This window comes from Procambarus clarkii, chromosome 25 (assembly GCF_040958095.1).
Source record: "Procambarus clarkii isolate CNS0578487 chromosome 25, FALCON_Pclarkii_2.0, whole genome shotgun sequence".
Taxonomy (NCBI): Eukaryota; Metazoa; Arthropoda; class Malacostraca; order Decapoda; family Cambaridae; genus Procambarus; species Procambarus clarkii.
The window spans coordinates 31175416-31191934 of NC_091174.1; the positions used below are offsets into that span (position 1 = coordinate 31175416).

The 16519-nt window shown below is 35.7% G+C and overlaps 1 protein-coding gene across 1 annotated transcript in view; it reads left to right on the forward strand.

Moving 5' to 3' along the window:
* Positions 1–16519, forward strand: part of LOC123756312 (dynein beta chain, ciliary-like) — a 225836-nt gene that overhangs the window by 6045 nt on the left and 203272 nt on the right. Inside the window, exons 2-3 of the mRNA XM_069331027.1 lie at positions 2480–2698; positions 8099–8193. Coding sequence (XP_069187128.1) covers positions 2480–2698; positions 8099–8193 — 314 coding nt within the window. The remainder of the gene's footprint in view (positions 1–2479; positions 2699–8098; positions 8194–16519) is intronic.

Genomic DNA, 16519 nt, shown 5'->3' on the forward strand with positions numbered 1-16519 from the left:
GAAATGTTTACCAAGTGACCTAACATTTTGGTTGTAAACTGATAAGCAGGTGCTATTTAGGAGTTTGTTTTTTGCAAGATTTGTTGTGTAATACCTGCAATAATGATGATCAATGTGCTGATTTGTGTGGATATGAGGCAGAAGATTTCGATCAGGATTAATATCAGTAAGCATATAGATAAAATAATGTCACGATACAATAAGATAGGCAATTACAGGAACAGTTAAATACTAGATCTGCTGTAAATAGAAAGTAATTATAACAAAACACAAAAATAAATGTAAGTACACAAAAAATTGAAACAATTTGAAGTAGAGTAAAGATCACCGTGGACAGCCAGGAAGGATACAGAAGTTAGGTTAAGAGAGAAGAAAAAATCAGTAGACTGACAAGAATAATATATAGCAAAAAATAATGACACAAATAATAATCGTAATGTAAAAATAATCTTAAAAATAAATTATTTAATATAGCTTAGTTGTGAACCTATAATTAGTATGAACTTAAGAAAATAAAATGAGCTCAATAATTAATTACAATAAATGATGTATAAATCAAATTACAATTAAATTTAAAAATTAAAAATAACAGGGTAAGATTATATTTATGAGCAAGATTGTACTAAGACACTGTGGTAGATGCTTACATAAATACTAAGTCTGCTATAATTAGAGAATTATTATAGCAAAACACAACAATAAATGCAAGTATACAAAAAATTGAAACAATTAGAAGTAGAATAAAGAACAGTAGATAGCCATGAAGGATACACAAGTTTGGTGGAGAAAACAAAAAACCAGTAGAGACTGTCAAGATGAATATATAACAAAAAAAAATTAGACATGATAATTGTAAAGTAAAATAATCTTAAAGATAATTAATTTTATTTAGCTTAGTTTTTAACCTATAATTAGTATGAACTTAATTAAGAAAACAAATTGAGATCAATAATTAATTTCAATAAATGACATAAATCAGTACAATTAAATTTAAAATTTTAAAAGAATAGGGTAAGATTAGATTTAAGAGTAAAATTTTACAATGATACTGAGGTAGATGCTTGAATAACTGCATTGAGACTTGACTGATTACTTAGGAACTTATATGAATGAGAGAACATTAGGTAAATGGTAAGGCAGAGACAGCACCTTGGACAAGGTTAGATTAAGGTAGGTTAAGCTCAGACACTCAAAGAGTTATTTTCAGTATTGGCATTGGTCGGGTTCAGTTTTTCAGATATACCACAATCACTAAAGCAGGCCAGTAGTTGTTGGTCACACTTTATTTCATATCTTTTTCCAGCACTTTCCTTCTTTTCAATGATCGTTCCATTCCTAGTGTAGCACTGCTTGATAAGACCAGGATTTAGTTTGCGAATTTTACGCAGCCTGACGAGGAGGGATCCACGCTGCTTTGTAAGGCACTCATTTATATAGAGGTTGTTTTTTTGCTTAGCAGCTGGTTTCATGGTCAACCACCAATTGGTGGAGTGTTATTCCCTGAAGTGACAGTGAGCCAATTTGGCTGGCTTTATTTTAAAGCCAGCCCAATTAGGGGCTGTGCCCTCGCAAGATTATCCACGAATTTGTGGTGTTAATTTCGCGAGAGATTATCCTCGGAGTTTGTGGTGTTAATTTCGCGAGGTCACTAATAATATGTAATACTTCTAGATAATACTAGAAGTTCATAGAGGCTATTAAGAGGCTATCATCAATAATTGTGTAAATTATTTCTCTTAGAGAATTATTTAATATATATTGCACTAGTGTTCTCAATACAATGTTTACCAATTGCCAACCAACAACAGGGTAGGATATACAATGGTCCCCTATTACCATTGACTAGTTGAACTATTTATTGTTCATACTAGTCCCATTTATTACCGTAGTCTAGTTGTACTATATTAAACAACCTAGCACCATCAATGAATGGTACAGGCTCTAATTTGGGTGTAATTTTATCAACTCAAGTTGAGTTGTGTATATATAATAATTACTTATAATCATTGCACTTTTGAGTGATTAATTAAGTGTCTATACCATCCCAGGGTGATAATTGAGGAGCTAACCTAAAGGTACTTCCAGTGACACTGGTTTATCACTCAAATCATTAGTATGATTATATATATATAATGTGTATTAATTTTAAGAGCCAACCTCTAGAAGAGGATTATAACCTAGTGATTGCAGAATTTTACCCTAGGCTACCATTAGTACTTGTTCAGCATTATGAGCAACCCAAGTACAAGCTGTCATACATCTAGTACTACAATTGCTGGACTTACCTCAACCTGATCAGACTGCTGACTCATTACAATCCTTCAGCATGGAGTTTGAGTCACTACTAAGAACATTCAGTCTTAAGGTTGATATAACTACTAGTGAATGGATGACCAAAGTAGTCCTTCAACGAAAATTGTCCAGCAATATACTAGATGAATTATACACACATCAACATAACACCATCCTGACAGTACAGGACATCACTGAAGGTTTGCGTTCTATCATAGACAAACGACGTGCAAATGAGGAAGTTAAAGCCTCTTGCGAGCCTTCAGAAATTGAAAGTAAGAGTAAATTAAAGGGTAAAACAACTACCCCAAATAAACATCAACCAATTACTCTCACATCAAGTTGGAGAAAATCTGACAATGCTACAGAATCCTCCAAGCCTACTGTTACTGGTTCACCCAAACCGGTAACTTCCAAACGTGCAGTAGGCTGGGGGACATGTATGTTCTGCAAAAAGAAACATTCGACATACCGTTGTGCTAATTATCCAGACAGAGACATTCGTATTAAGCGACTCCAGGAATTAGGGAGATGTGCAAGGTGTCTCAAGTCACGTAACATAAACTATTGTGAGACCCAATTCAACACCTGCAACAGGTGTAGAAGAGGTAGGCACCATGCAGCACTGTGCAAATATACAAAATTAACGTATTCAAGACCCAAGGTGGAAGATAGCATTCCCACCACAGTATAGTTTTGGAAGGTGCGAGAGAAAATCAGTGTCCAAGCGGCAGAGTCCAAAAGTAATGCGACTTTGCTTACTGCCCAAATTACCATCCAGAATAAGAGGGCCAAGGTCCATACCCGTGGGTTGTTTGACCAAGGGTCCCAGAGAACATATGTCACTAAAAAGTTGGCAGATGAACTACAATTAATGCCTGTATCCTAGACGACAATCAACATCTCAGGGTTTCTAACAGATACGGAACCTCAAGTCTACCAGGTGGTACAACCATCAGTAAGTTTAGGCAGGTACGTCTGTCAAGTACAAGCCATTGTGGTAGACAAAATACCAGCAGACCTACAAGTACAAGGTCTGAGAGCAACAGCAAAATTCCTGAGAAATAGAGGATTAAAATTGGCAGATGTTAAGTCTGATCACCTCACCGACTTCGGTATCCTTGTAGGTACAGACTACTACCATCGATTCATTGGTAGCCCTACTAAATATCAGGGCATAACCATGCTAAATTCTGCAGGAGGCAAATTACTCTCAGGCCCAGTATTAAGCCTGAGGAGACCTATGCCTGCAGATAAACAATACCAGTAGAAATCTAAATTGTCAGCTGATTGTCAGCTGATTATATATCTTCAGTAGCATTATACTGAGGAGATTACAGTTGACTATAGCAACAGAGGTTGAAATTAATGTCATCCTTTAAAGCTGAAGATGAGTTCATGAGGCCTCAGTGGCAAATCAGTGAACAGTAGCCTAAACAGCTACTAGTCACTGCAACCAATGTCACTGAACCCACTGCAGTCTCAGAACCATACTTGACTTTAATGATGGCCTATTCAATCCTCTGAATTAACAAAATTAAACCCCAATTAATCTAACGACTGATTTTGATACATTTATTATTTAATCAAGATGAATTCTATGGGCTTCAGTGTATATATATCAGTGACCAGTTACCTGAACAAGCTTCAAGTTATATTTAATGTCACTGATCTCACTGCAGTCCCTGAATCATACTTGATTGTAGTACTTGATCACATTCAATCCTCTGGATTAATATGTATTTAGGCTATAATTTTAGCTTCTCAAAGAATTAACAGGGAAATGAAATTGCATTAAACTTCTAACCCCTGCAACTCTAGTACGGGACATCCGTCCTGTATGAACAGACGCACGCACAAATGTGTGATTACTAACTACTAACATGAAATTAAACTAATAATTCGAAAGAGGAGAATCGGTGTTCGTCTGTTCTAAATAGGACTTCGACCCGTGAGCAGCCCCCTTCCCCCCCCCCTGGGAATAATGTCGGAAAACCCGACACCATTTACTAATCTTACATATAACAGGCAGATAATATTGCTGCTGTTGTATACACAAGTTAACCCATAGAAAATGTAGCTTGTAGTGGAATTTTCCATCAATAGAAAACGGGATATCATATCCACATAGTACTATAAATTCACCAGCCATTTTGTTGGGAATTATTCTTAAATACAGTAGTCTTTGAACTTTTTACATCATAAAAACATCTCATTTTAATTAACTTAATTATCAGTATCAAAATAGAGTAAAAGTGACCCTCCTATCACTTATTGATATCTGGACAAAGTGAACCAGGCGTCAGTGGTGAGGGAGATCAGCCATTGTTTAAGATCATAGTGGCAGGAGCAAATTCAGCTCCTATAATTCTCTTGGACGAAGTGTTATGGAGATCAAATTAGTGCTCTACCATCATCAACATGCAGTCAACATAAACAAGGGAAGTGTCTTACTGAAACCCGTTTATCTAATAATTTCTGCCCAGTTAATGTTAAGTAAATATAGGGTGAACCAGTTAGGACGCGAACAAGCCACTAAACACAGGTAATTAGTCATTGGTCCTTATCTAATAATATATAAATGCTTCATCTGATTCAGCTGTCAATATATTAGCAGTCAGGCTTTACAGCTAGTGCCCTTTGACAGGAACATAGAAGAGGAAGCAAGAATTAATCTTGGTACATTAGTTACTTGGGTGATGGAAGCTAGCCTCTCAAGAGGATAATTTGGTGTCTACATCCTAGTTATACCTGGTGGACTAAGCCTACCATACAATAAAATAAGGCACCTCCAATTTTATTTACTAATATATATGTAGTTTAATACTGTAGTTTGATTGGCTGCATATATATAAATTTAATAAAAAATAACCTAATGTGTAAGAATCGATTTGTGAGATTATTGCAGAAATACAGTCCGCTAAACATCCTACAAATTGCTAGCGAAATATAAATTAACGTAAATATAAATTCTAATAAATTCTATATAAATTCATATAAATTAAATATAAATCTTACAGGTCGGTTGCCACATCAATTGTACTTTGTATTTCATCACAGGCGATGCTCTGATGCTCGTATTTCTTGCTCATTGCTCATATTTTCTGTTATTCAATTCATAAACCCTATCAAACCAACCTGACCTAACCTATTATAAAACGAAAACAAAATACATTTCTACAGACTCGTTGCTGTTTAGCAAAGTCGCAAAAAGCGACCTCAGTATAGGGATAGGGTATTAGCTCCCATTAACAAATAGGGGTTAAGGCTCCCCCACAGTGACTTGACTTTTCACACTGTGTGTGACGTCACCAGATGGCCAATGCGGTCTTGGCATGGTACTTGCATATGTAGTCTGTTAAATGTTATTATTCATAATGGCTAGACTATTCATCCCCTCCTAGCCTAGTCAAAGGTATAAGAATATACATTTAAGTCATCCACAACTGTAATTATTATGTACTAATAAGTTGAAAAACTAAAATATCTGCCCAAATGTTGTACCGCAATTAGAGCAGAATCGTACGTCTGGCAGCATAACGGGGGGGGGGGGGAACATAAGAATGAACATCAGAAAAAAATCCTGCAGAAGGCCTATTAGCCCATACGAGGCTGCTCCTATATATATCCACCCAATCTCATTCTTATATATGCCCAACTTGCGCTTAAAACAATCAAGGACCCCACATCTATATTAGTTTACAATAATAGTTTATAATAAATAGCCCACATTCCAGTTTTATACGCAACAGCAATTATGAAACGCTGTAGGCAAATATCGTACTATAATCCGCAAGGAGTTACCGTACATCTGGCAGCTCAGCGGATTAGTAGCTTTGTTCATAGGCTAGTCAAGTGTCCTCACATCCGTCAAATAACCATCCAAATGTCGCACGTCGATTCATCCAGCTAGCATCTTAGCAGGATGCCAGCCACTATATTCAAACGCTAATCATTTATACACCTAAAATTTCCTTTTCTTGCTATGCAAATCAGCTAACTTGTTTCTAAACCAACAGTCACAAATACAAGCAAACGTACCTACACACACTTCACAACCCATACATTAATAGAGAATAGCCTAGTTTTTGCTACCATTTCCCCATTAATCAGATGTAATTTATGCCATACACAGAAAATACAGCATTTACACGCCAAATATGCCATTTATGAACAAAATATATAATTTACATACGAAATATGCCATTTACACACAAAATATGTCATTTATAGACAAAATATGTCAGTTACACACAAAAATATACCATTTGCACAAATATTGCACGTACACTCGAAGTATAACATTTACCCCAATTATTGTATTTGCACAAATATAGCAAATTGCTTATACATTTAGACAATCAAAATGTGCTTTCACTAAAATTACATAATTTCACAAACATAATTTTCACAAAATACCCACACATTGTCTCATAAACCAAAATAAGCTTTCACACTTGCACGTGAAGATCTATTTTTTTCCAAATTGCATATACAGAACTTACATAAATACACAATTTCCAAACAAAAATAACGTTGCACCAGTTCCACTTCAGGAAATTAAAAACACAACTTGCGTAAATGCACTATTCGCACAAAACGATTATTAAACATGGACAATTAATACACAAATTTGTGTAATTATTACACATCTTTGCACGAATAATACAAGCAAACTTGCTTTATAATTACATAACTTGTGCAATGACAATCAATACACAACAGGTGTAAATACGCAATTCGTCCATATACAATTACACAACATACGCAATTAATAAAAAACTTGTACAAATATTATACATCTTACATAATTATTATTATTACACAACTTGCATATATATAATCAACGAACCAATACAAAATATATACAATACATAACTAGCCCAAATATGTAAATACACAACTAGCACAAATACATAATTCACACAAATACAATTATAAAATATGCACAATTAATACACACCTTGCACAAAATATAATCAATACACAACTGTCCAAATATTAACAATACATAACTAGCGCATATTCATTAAATACACAACTACACAATTCCACAAATACGCATGCAAAACATATACAATTAATACACAGTTCATTCACCCCAAGTAATCTTAATTACTTGTACTGTAAATTAATATTAATGCATATCAACCAGCAAGGTAACCATATTATTCAATCAGGTTCAAAATATTAATAAAACCCCACCCCCCGTACTACTCAAATGGATAAACCAGGGTGTATATGTCCTATTGAAATAAATATATTTGTCATTATTCATAAAAACGCTAAGGTTGAGATAAGGCCCACAAAAATATATATAAATTTAACAACATTCACACAAAATGCAACACTTGCACTTACACTACAAATACACAAAATCAAAAACACACAGTATAAAACATATACACATTTACACTCAATATAGCATTTATGTATAAAGCATTTCCACACTAAATTACATTTACACAGAAAATACAGCATTTACACACCAAATATGCCATTTATGCACAAAATATATTATTTACACACAAAATATGCCATTCACACACAAAGTATATCATTTATTGACAAAATATGTCAATTACATACAAATATGTCAGTTACACACAAAAATATACCATTTACACAAATATTCCACATACACTCGAAGTATAACATTTACCCAAAGTATTGTATTTGCACATATATGGCAAATTGCTTATACATTTAGACAATCAAAATGAGCTTTTGGTAAAATTACACAAAAATACCCACACATTGTCTGATAAACCCAAATACAATTACACATGAAGATTTATTTTTTCAGACTGCATATACAGAACTTACACAAATACAGAATTTTGCACACAAAAAAATACAGTTACACCAGTTCTACTTCAGCAAATTAAAAACAGAACTTGCGTAAATACACAATTCGCGTAAGATGATTATAAAACATGGACAATTATAACATAAATTGTGTAATTATTACACATCTTTGCACAATTAATACAAGCAAACTTGTTATATAATTACACAACTTGCACAATGACAATCAATACACAACAGGTGTAAATACACCTGTTGTGTATTTACACAACACAAATACCCCTATTTGTAATTACACTACATGCGCAAATTAATATACAACTGGCACAATTATTATACGTCTTTCATAATTATTATTACACAACTTGCATAAATACAAACAAATACATATCCAGCACAAACACGTACAATATATAACTAGCCCAAATATTTCTTATCTTGAGGTTATTTTGAGATGATTTCGGGGCTTTTTAGTGTCCCCGCGGCCTGGTCCTCGACCAGACCTCCACCCCCAGGAAGCAGCCCGTGACAGCTGACTAACACCCAGGTACCTATTTTACTGCTAGGTAACAGGGGCATAGGGTGAAAGAAACTCTGCCCATTGTTTCTCGCCGGCGCCTGGGATCGAACCCGGGACCACAGGATCACAAGTCCAGTGTGCTGTCCGCTCGGCCGACCGGCTCCCTTTAAATACACAACTAGCACAAATACACAATTCACACAAATACAATTACAACACATACACAATTAATACACAACTTGCACGAAAATATAAACAATACTCAACAAGCCCAATTATTAACGCTAAATAACTAGCGCATATACATCAAATACACAACTACACAATTCCCCAAATACACTTACAAAACATGTACAATTAATACACAACTTGCACAAAAATACACAATTTGTAGGAATATAATCATTTCATAATTGCAGTCATCATCATACAACTTATACAAAATACAGAATCTGCACAATTAATACATGACATGTATGACTATAATAATTGTGCTATTTGTACAAATACCATCACAACCAACTAGGTCAAACAATGCACGATTTGCATGATATTTTCTAGGTATGTTTAGGTCATCATTTATAATATGCTGAGTTTAACCAACTCTCTTAAAAGTCAGAATTACACATGAATGAATGGCAAGTCTGACATCCTATGAGCTCAATATAAAAAAAACATTTACCGTAAATGTTTCAACATTATTAATGCTAAACTATTTATCTAGCTTATGTCCACTGTTTTAATGTCTTATTAATACCCCCCTTGTTACATCCTTTTCAATCATGTCACTCATATTTATTTAGACAAACCCTCAAACAGACTTATTAGTTCTAACCCTAGTTAAGTTGGGACAGGCGAGGTTTGGTGAAGTCAGTTAATTCTATGATAATGTTAAGCAAATCTACTATATCCTATCAAAAATGCAACCAATTACAACCTAAATTTATCTAAATCTATCAAAAATTATATTTATTCTATAGAAATTTAACCAAATTCAACCTAGCAAAAGCTAAACTAACACTTTGATGCTCTGGGTGGCATGCACCACACTACTCCGGGTGGGTTTGAGCATTCTGTGGGAGCGCACGGTAATTCTGAAAAGATCTTTTCAACTTTGTTACCTCAATTCTCGTCCTAGGTTTTTCAATTTGGTATCATTGTGTTTGCAATAGATATCTCTACAGTACTAAAGGCATATTAAGTCCAAATGCCCAGCGTACCATCCGCAACAGAGAAAGTGAGAGCGTGTTACCCGGGAGTGCGCAAGACTGATAAAATGTGTACACTCTTTTCACCTTGATTACCTCAATTCTCGATCTAGGTCTTTCATTTTGGCAACAATGTGTTTGAAATAGAATTCCCAATAGGAGTATATGCATATAATGTCAAAAACAGCGGCGTGCTTCACTCGCCGTCAAGATGAAAGTTACCAGAAAGAGAGCGCTACGCCACCCCAAGGCACCTCTCATTACAAACGAGAGCGTTGTCGTACCAAAATGTGTATACTCTTTTCAACTTTGTCATCTTAGTTCTCGTCCTAGGTTTTTCAATTTGGTATCAATGTGTTTGCAATAGAATTCTTTACAGGACTAAATGCATATAAAGCCCAAAAGCTAGGCGATAATTAAGAAAGTGAGAGCCTGTTACCCGGGAGCATACAAGAGCAATAAAATGTATACACTCTCTTCACTTTGGAGCTGTTAATGTCTATTTTCAACTCCCATTCCACCCTAGATTACAGCTAATTTTGCTAATATGTTATTATGTGAAGTATGTTATTAATAAGTATTTTCCTCAAATTACCACAAATCAACCACCTCGTACCTAACCTCTGATCCGACATATACTCAGAAAAGTGATGTTTTTTGGATAAGAACCTAACTGCCCCACACCTAACCTGCAGAGGTCTTGAAGCTTTGATGAATATTATATCTACATTCTTGGAAAAGTAAAGATTTGGATATGAACCTAACCACACTCTGCCTAACCTGCTTGGATCTTTGTTAAACATTGTAACCATATTCGTAGAAAAGTAATGTTTTGGACATGAACCTAACTACCACTCCTAATATATAACCTAAATATATAGTGTAATTTCGAGGTAAGGGGGGTCTAAACCCCCTAGTTATGATTTAGGATAAGGAAAATTGGGTAATGGTAATTGTATAGTTTTAGTGTTTCATAACCCCTTTCTGACTAAGGTTAGGTAAATACAGTATGGTTAAGTTCAACTTATGTAGAGAAAATTCCCATTATTAACATATTTTCCATTAACCCCCTATGTAATAGAGGTTAGGTTGGGGATGGTTGTATTGATGTGAAAAAACAAAAAAAACGGCTAGGAATATTGTGCAATATTGAACCAAAATCCATGCATCAGAGGTTAGGTCCAGGACGGTTGAGTTGATGCATAAACAAAACTTTCCCCCATAAATACGACAAATTTGAAGTTAGATAAAGGGAGGGTAGGTCCAGGACGGTTGGGTTGATGTGTAAAACAAAACACTTACCCAACAATATAGCTGCAATATTGAACATAAATCCAAGTTTAATAGGCGAGGGGTAGTTAGGTTTATATCCAAAACATCACTTTTCTACGAATATGGTTACAATGTTCAACAAAGATCCAAACAGGTTAGGCACAGTGTGGTTAGGTTCATATCCAAAACTTCACTTTTCCAAGAATATAGATATAATGTTCAACAAAGCTCCAAGAACTCTGCAGGTTAGGTGCGGGGCAGTTAGGTTCTTATCCAAAAAAACATCACTTTTCTGAGTATATGTCGTATCAGAGGATAGGTACGAGGTGGTTGATTTGTGGTAATTTGAGGAAAATACCTATTAATAACATACTTCACATAATAACATATTAGCAAAATTAGCTGTAATCTAAGGTGGAATGGGAGTTGGAAATTAACAGCTCTGAACAGTCAACTCGTGCTCTAGATGTGATGTGCATATTTACATTTAGTAGAATTTGGGGTTTTGGTTTGATACAATTAGGACAAATTTAGTGGAATAGACAAAATTGGGATAATTTGGATGAATTTACCTAATGCTGTGTTAGGATTGGTTAGGTTAGGTCTGGTTTGGTAGGTTTGTTGATGGTAAATTAATCTGGATAATTGGATATAGCTAGATGGACACAGCACTAGCTCTATGAAAATGGTCTTGGGAATGGAGGATGTTGTGCCAAGACTGGATGTTGGATATTGGAAGTTTAGATGGAATAGGTAAAAAGGGGGGTAAAAATGGGTTTTAGCTGTGCTATGATATAAAACATATTGGGATATATTTGTTAGAAATTGTTTTAAATTCGCTTGAATTTAGGTGGGATAGCCTAAATTTCCCCAAGTTTAATAAAATCTAGCTTTGGATATGTTAGGATAGGTTAGGTAGGGCTGTGTAGGGTAGGTTGGAATAGGTGAAAACTTGGCTAAAATGAGCTTTGGCAGTGCTATGATACAAAACATTTGGGTATATTTGGTGGAAACTGGCTTAAATTAAGTAAGATGGCTTAAATTAAACTAACTTTAATCAAATCTAGCTTTGGATATGTTAGGTCTGGTTAGGTTAGGTTAAGTTGTCAAGGGCAGGTTGAAATAGGTGAAAACTTGGCTAAAATTGGCTGTGGCTGTGCTATGTTACAAAACATTTTTTGAGTATGTTTGTGGAAATTGTCTTAAATTAGGTTACATTTAGATGGGATAGTACAAATTTTGCAACTTTAATCTAATCTAACTTTGGATATGCTAGGCAAGGTTAGGTGAAGTTGAGTAGGGTAGGATATATAATATCTTAGGGGGTAATGAACTAACATATTCAAAATATTTTGTAAATTTTCTTATTTTGCGGGGTTCTAGCTATAGTATTGACTCAAGTATTGACAGAGGTGACATAAGCTGATATTTGAGGATATGGGATGCTCATTCTGAGTTAGTTTAGCTTTTGCTAGGTTGAATTTGGTTAAATTTCTAAAGCATAAATATAATGTTTGATATATTTAGATGAATTTAGGTTGTAATTGGTTGCATTTTTGATAGAATATGGTAGATTTGCTTAACATTATCATAATGTTAAGGGGCATTCCAGCAAACACGTGGAGAGACTATGGCTGCCTTGGGTAGACTGATCCAACGTCAAATACAGCAGTCCCAGGTCGACTCTGTAATCAGACACGTCATTAGTGCTGGGGACACTCTAGGGCACCTCACTATGAGGTGCCCTAGAACAATACACATTTGTATTGTTCATATTTTGACAGTTGTGTATTGATTATATTGTCGTGACGCTGAACCCCGGTTCATTCCGAACACAGCGATTACACAACACATAACACCTTGCCTCAGCAACCGTTACTACCACCGTGTACTCCTACACACACCAGACCCTTGAGGCGTACCACTAGGTTTGTACTGGAACACAATGAGTGGACATATGGAAGGTATTTAAAGGCCGTCGGGTTTTGTCATTTAATTACAAAGAATAGACTCTGACAAATAATACTATATTAATTAACATACTCTATTAGGTCAATACACTTCCAATACCCATAGACCACTTGACCTCCGCGATCACCACCCACACTCGTAACTTCCGCCTAAGTCCCTAATACGGAATGATTACTACAACGCTCCACACCCGGTTAGTCTTTCATTCAATACTCACATACTGCAGACTTAACTTGGTCACTAAGATCACATCAGGTTCTCGCATAGCTGTCTGCTACACTTCGCTGCTGCCACAAACGGGGATCCAAAGGACTTGCTAGTTCCACTTCCACAATCAGACTGCCTCCAGTCAGCCATGGCCTCAAACATTTCACCACGCCTCTTGAGGAAGGTATAATCCGATTAACCTTATCCCTAGAGCGGTAATCTTGTTCCTAGAAGCCTGACGAAGAATAATTCCTCTTTCCAGGAATTATTAATTTGGCTAAACAGCTTCGGTCTTAATCCATTGACCTTTCTTAGATATGTGATCCATAGTCTGTCTACTTACATGTACTTTCAATCATCATTCGTTAAGTGTTGTAGTAATGATCCTCTAGCTAATAATTCCTACTAACTTGTGGATTACAACACCACTCCCCTCCTTAAACACGCATATGTCCCCATATGCATCATTGCAATGGTTCCATTAGTGCAAGGACCTGGAGGATGCACCCACCATATGTGTACAACTAAAACATCATCCAATAAGTTCATCATACACACAATGAAATAAATTAAAATTTTCCCCGACATAACTCTCAACACTTCTCCAACATATACATTATATTCACATCATAGCACAGGTAAAATAGTCTGTAATAATTTTTCCCATCTCCAACAATGCACATATACCTAAACTGCTGACATATAATTACATACAAACATAACCATAAAATTACATGGACCAGAATGCTGGCACTTAAACAGAAATGACACTAGTCATTAATATATACACAACACATATATATCTAAGGTTCTTCATCCTTAGTAATAAGTTAATTACAATTTAACATCTTGCCCTGTACTGTTGACATAAGGGCTTACAATAATCACACAATGTTTCACTGGCCTCCTCCACAATTGGCAGCATCACTTCTCTTGTCTTCGTGTCCCACGGTTGCTAGGTCATAGATCCTCCATGACCCAGACAAAACCCAGGCTGTCCAGCCTGGTGAATGTTGTCAATGTCCCATCGTTGCTCTGAGCTAACGTGATCCTGGCCTCCAGAGCAACGGAGATTCCTACCCCAGGGTCATGTTCCCTTGGGTCTGTGCTGACGTCTCGTTCCAGGGCACCAATCCCAGAACGCTGTAGATCCCTCACAGCTCTCTGGTCTAGGCCCATCCGCCCAGAGTGTGTCCACCTGTATTCACACCTTCCCGACCGCTGTACCTGCAAAATATTCCCTCGGAGCCCCCTGGCTCGATCCCATTATTACATAACCCCCTCGGCTCCTTACTCTCTCCCCGTATATAGCCTGAGCGCAGCTGCAAAACCATTGCAGCTGGCCCTTATCCCTGCTTTGATGTCAGGGGGCGAATTTCGCCTATAACGTCACGTTGGCTTCACTTCCACCCCCCTTTTTTTTCTAGAATAACTGAGTGTAGCTCATAGCTTCCCTTCTACTCTACCTGAAGCTCTGTGACATGATCCCGGGGGACCTTCTCATGCCTAACACTCAGTAATGGTGCCGATGAGGTAATATACAGTATATACATACACATACATTATCACAATAAATACTTCATTAAAATAATTTCACAACTGATGTTACTAAAGCATCATACTGCCAATGGCTCGCCTCAAGCAAGATTCCTGTAACAACTTAATTAATGAGACATTAGTATATCTACTCGGCTCGTCCACTGCAACCACCAACACCTGAAATTTTGAAATTCTACATTGTAATCTTATCCATAAGACTTACCCACTCCGACTTAATTAATGAAAATTTTAATGAAAATATTGAATTTTTATTAGTCTTTTGGGTCTTGCTAGATATATCGACTTGGCTCGCCTACTGCAGCCACCAACTCCTGCAATTATTCACATTTCATCTTATCCATAAGACTTACCCACTCCGACACACCATTACCTCTGGTCATCCCAACCACTGATGATCTCAATATAAGGCCACACATCCCTACAACCACTTCCTGCGTCCTAACGCACCAACCTTGTGGATTACAACAATATTTTGTGCAAGTTGTGTATTAATTGTTCATATGTTGTAATTGTATTTGTGTGAATTATGTATTTGTACTAGTTGTGTATTTACATTTTTGGGCTTGTTATGTATTGTATGTATTTTGTACTGGATATTTGATTGTATTTATGCAAGTTGTGTAATAATAATAATTATGTAAATATGTATAATATTTGCGGAAGTTGGGTATTTATTGCATATGTTGTGCAATTGTATGTGGACGAATTGTGTATTTACACTTGTTGTGTATTTTTTGTCATTGCACAAGATATGTAATTATATAGAAAGTTTGCTTGTATTAATCGTGCAAATATGTGTAATAATTACACCAATTTGTGTAATAATTGTCCATGTTTTATAATCGTTTTGTGCGAAGAGTGCATCTATGCAAGTTGTGTTTTTAATTTGCTGAAGTGGAACTGGTGCAGCTGTATTTTTGTGTGAAAATTGTGTATTTGTGTAAGTTCTGTATATGCAATCTGAAAAAAAATTGATCTTCATGTGCAAGTGTGAAAGTGTATTTTGGTTTATGAGACAATGTGTGGGTATTTTGTGAAAATTATGTTTGTGAAATTGTGTAATTTTAGTGAAAGCACATTTTGATTGTCTAAATGTATAAACAATTTGCTATATTTGTGCAAATACAACAATTTGGGTAAATGTCATACTTTGAGTGTACAATACACGTTTGTAAATAGTATAATACCATTTACACATTATTTGTGTAAAAGGTATTGTACCATTTACAATACTATTTGTACCATTTGTTTTTCTGTGCAACTGACATATTTTGTATGTAAATGACATATTTTGTCTATAAATGACATATTTTGTTTGTAAATGGCATATTTCGTATGTAAATAATATATTTTGTGCATAAATGGCATATTTGGTGTGTAAATGCTGTATTTTCTGTGTATGGCATAAATTACATCTGATTAATGGGGAAGTGGTAGCAAAAACTAGGCTATTCTCTATGAATGTATGGGTTGTGAAGTGTGTGTAGGTACGTTTGCTTGTATTTGTGACTGTTGGTTTAGAAACAAGTTAGCTGATTTGCATAGCAAGATTAGGATTTTTTTAGGTGTATAAATGATTAGCCTTTGAATACATAGTGGCTGGCATCCAGATGAGATGCTAGATGGATGAATCGCGGTGCGACATTTCGATGGCTATTTGACGGATGTAAGGACACTTGAC